This window comes from Myotis brandtii, unplaced genomic scaffold (assembly GCF_000412655.1).
Source record: "Myotis brandtii unplaced genomic scaffold, ASM41265v1 scaffold1270, whole genome shotgun sequence".
NCBI lineage: Eukaryota > Metazoa > Chordata > Mammalia > Chiroptera > Vespertilionidae > Myotis > Myotis brandtii.
Window position 1 is genome coordinate 1,187,784 of NW_005354465.1, and position 3,377 is coordinate 1,191,160.

The window sequence follows — 3,377 nt, forward strand, 5'->3', positions numbered from 1 at the left end:
ATATCTTCATTTTATTCCCAGAAATGTATTTTGCTGAATAAAAATATATTTGGTAATAAAACAAATCTGCTTTCACACATTTACAAAATTCTTTTTAGTAGTAGCAAGAATTCAATCCATGTCACATATTAGTAATCATGAATTGCATAACTTCGGCCTGCATTTTGCTGTAACTCATTTCATGGCAATATATAAAGTGCCTTTGCCACAACGCCATAGGATATTCAACCTGGGAATGAACTAAGAGGTAACCTAGCGTCAGTCAGTCCCACTCCTTTCTTCTCAGGGAACTGAGGTGTGAGAAGATAAAATTTGCCCAGGATCACCGATCTCATTTGCTGACATTTAAACCCTACCAAAAAACAATTACATACTTTTGATGTTGCATTTGACTAGAAAATTGTGATTTTTTAAGGGCATGATGTTTAAAAACAAGAATAATTGCCATACTTAGAGAATTACAGAGTTGGACCTGAAATACACAAAAGAGATATACCCAAACTTTTTGTCCTCAATTCCCCTTTTGGCAAAAAGTGCCTGAAACTATCTGACATTTAAAAAGAAATCATCCCCTAAGCCCTGAAAAAATAAAAATAAAAATAAAAATAAATAAAAAATAAAAAGAAATCATCATTCCTTAAAGGGTGCAAAATTATTCTGATCTTCAAGATTAAATATACCACCATTTCTATATATAACTCAATATTTCTCTTCAACTGGATCAGATACTATTCTGGCTGATTGACCTCTTGTCTATTACAGTTGATCAAATGAAAGAGGAAATACTTTTTAGGACCCCATTGTGATTTTTTTTCCTCAGCAGCAAAAGATTAAACATGAAATAAAGCAGACCTTTGCCATGTAATGTTTACTGATCAGATGAACTTAATAAAAACTGGGCTTTGGTTGATCCTAGTAGATTAACTCTCATTTCATTGGCACAGTCTTTGGGAATGCTGAACAAAAGTACAAATAATGACATTTCTGACATTTCCAGAAGTTTAATCATTGCATGTCATATAAATTCTGCATAAAGTTCAAGACTAAGGTATTGACTTCACAGTCTTTAGATTTTAAAAGGCATATAAGAATAGTAATCACCAGTACATGTTTTCCCAAAATGTTAAAGACACTTGTATACATATGCAGAATCCATTTTAACTGGATGAAAACAATTTTTGATCTATGAAAATATTACATTAAGTCATTTTGCACCTGATGAGGAAATTATACATGAATGATAGTAAATGTTAGAAAACACTTCAGATAAAGACCAGTAAGTCACTTTAAGTGAAGACTTTAATAAGTAACATAGCCATCTAAAAATGTTAGTTTTTCACACAGCCGGTCACATTTACTTTACTTTATTTGAAATTCCTGATCTTGTCAGAAGATATCATAAAACTCAATGACATAATTCAACTGTCTTTAACTCTCCTTTCTCCAGAAACCATCCTACCTAAGGAGGGATGCAGCTTTTCTGTCCTGATTTTTTCTTTTTTTAACAAATACTAAGTGTGAAAGGCTTTCAATAGATAATTATTTCTTATAACAAAGCATTGTGTTTTTTTCTTCTTTCAATCTTTTTCAGACCTAAAGCAGCTCCGAGTCCCTATGAAAAGCAGTTTTGTTTTGTTTTTTGGGGTTTTTTTTGCAGCCCACTCAAGATTTGCCTTGCTTTCAGCAGGTACTGAGTGGCACTTGTTGGGTTATTTACAAACCATCCAACATGGTTTAAATTGTTAAAAAGTAACTGGAACTGCTTCCTCTCCTACCCATTGCCTCTTCCAGTGTCCTTAACACTCATCACCCCTCCCTAAAATGTGTCCCCAACATGCCTATTTACATGGCTCTCAGGCACCAGACGTTTGCACACCCATCACATACCAGGTCAATCTCTAACAGTGTGAAGGCTGTTGGAGCGGGCAGTTTCCTTCCATCGGGAGCTGAGTGTAGTCATGTTTCTATCAGCACAGCGACCCTTGTATGCAAAGCTTAGACTATCGTCTCGTGGTCCCACCTGCCTTGGCTCTGATTGATGTAACAACAGTATCTGTCATAGGGACTGTTCTGCTTGTAGGAGCAAACGATGATACTGTCCTGGGGCACAAAGAAGATACTGTCCTCTGGCTCGGGGCACTCGGACCTGTCCCAGGCTGAGCACTTGGCATCCAAGGCACTGTAGGTGAGGGAACTGCCTGAGGGACAGTAGCCGTCCAGGTATCTGGAAGTCTCCTCCTGCTGCCCGCTCCGGACCAGGCTCTGGCATTCTCCTTCTTCCGTGGGGGTGGGAGTAGTGATAGAGCTGGCCACAGGCACCTCGGCCTGCCCCTGGGAGGGCAGCTTCCCCCGGAGGCCTGCCTTCTTAGCCAGCTCATCGGAGCTTCCCTTGCCTGACTCCAGGTCCGAAGGGGTCCTCAGCAGCTCCACCACCTCCTTGTCCTTGGGTTTCCGGAAGCAGGGCAACTTTCGGACCCAGAGCAGCTCATTTTCGGGCCACTTGGTGCACCCCTCAGTTTTCCTGGCCAGGGCAATGGCCGCGATGCCTGGCAGGCAGATGGCTGGTCCGATGGCCAGGAGGGGTATGTTTCCCAGAGTCTCTCCTTTCATCCCCGAGACAGTGAACATGAAGCCAAAGACCAGGAAGACACTGACCAGGGCCACCACCAGCCCAGTCCTCGGGTTAATGTCATCAGGCCGCATCTTTCACTCATCCAGGTTGGGGCTTCTTGCTGGCCAGGGAGCAGCTCTGCTGTCTTCCGTCACAGAGGAAACCACAGTGGGTTAAAAGAAATCCCCAAGTCCACTTCCCACCCACCAACTCCGTCTCTTTTACTCTTGGTCTCTCTCCACCTGTCTGACAATCTTGGTCTCTGCCTCTCTCTATCTCTTGCCCTGTTTCTGTTGCTCTTTGTCCGTCTGTCTGTCTGTCTGTCTGTCTGTATCTTTACTATTTTAATCTCAGTCTTTCATATAAGCGTCCACCGGCGGGGGTCACTGAGGTACCTGAGGTTTCCTCCTGTCTCCAGTCTCCTGGGAGCAGGGAAAGAAGCCAGTCTGAGTCTCCTTAGGAACCTCCACAGCAGCTGTGCCCTCGACTCTCTCCCTTGTTCCTGGAAGGAAAGCCTGGCTTTTCCTCCTGACAACCAGGTAGTGGGACGTGGGAGCCTGTCTTTCCCAACAGTGCGGGTCGCGGTCCCCCAGCTCTGGAAGCTAACGGCGGGCGGCGGTGCTGGCTCTGCGCGCGGACTTCCAGGCGTTGGAGGGAGGGAGGGAGAGGGGAGGACTTAGTGTGGGAAAGAGGGAAAGCGACGCGCGAGCCTGTCCGCGTTACATCACTTTCAGAGCAAGCTCAGAAACAAAAAGGACGTGTGGAG

At 43.9% G+C, this 3,377-nt stretch overlaps 1 protein-coding gene across 1 annotated transcript; it reads right to left on the reverse strand.

Annotated features, from left to right (window-relative positions):
* Positions 1 to 628: 628 nt before the first annotated feature.
* TMEM215 (transmembrane protein 215) lies at positions 629 to 3,303 on the reverse strand. Its single transcript, XM_005859555.2, has 2 exons — positions 3,007 to 3,303; positions 629 to 2,756 (listed from the first exon to the last, which is right to left on the reverse strand). The coding sequence occupies exon 2, from the start codon at positions 2,701 to 2,703 to the stop codon at positions 1,996 to 1,998; it is 708 nt and encodes a 235-aa protein (XP_005859617.1). The 5' UTR covers positions 2,704 to 2,756; positions 3,007 to 3,303; the 3' UTR covers positions 629 to 1,995.
* Between the last annotated feature and the right edge of the window lie 74 nt (positions 3,304 to 3,377).

What these genes read in the sequence shown, in the direction of transcription:
- TMEM215 (XM_005859555.2), bottom strand. Translation starts at nt 2,703, where the DNA reads ATGCGGCCTGATGACATTAACCCGAGGACTGGGCTGGTGGTGGCCCTG.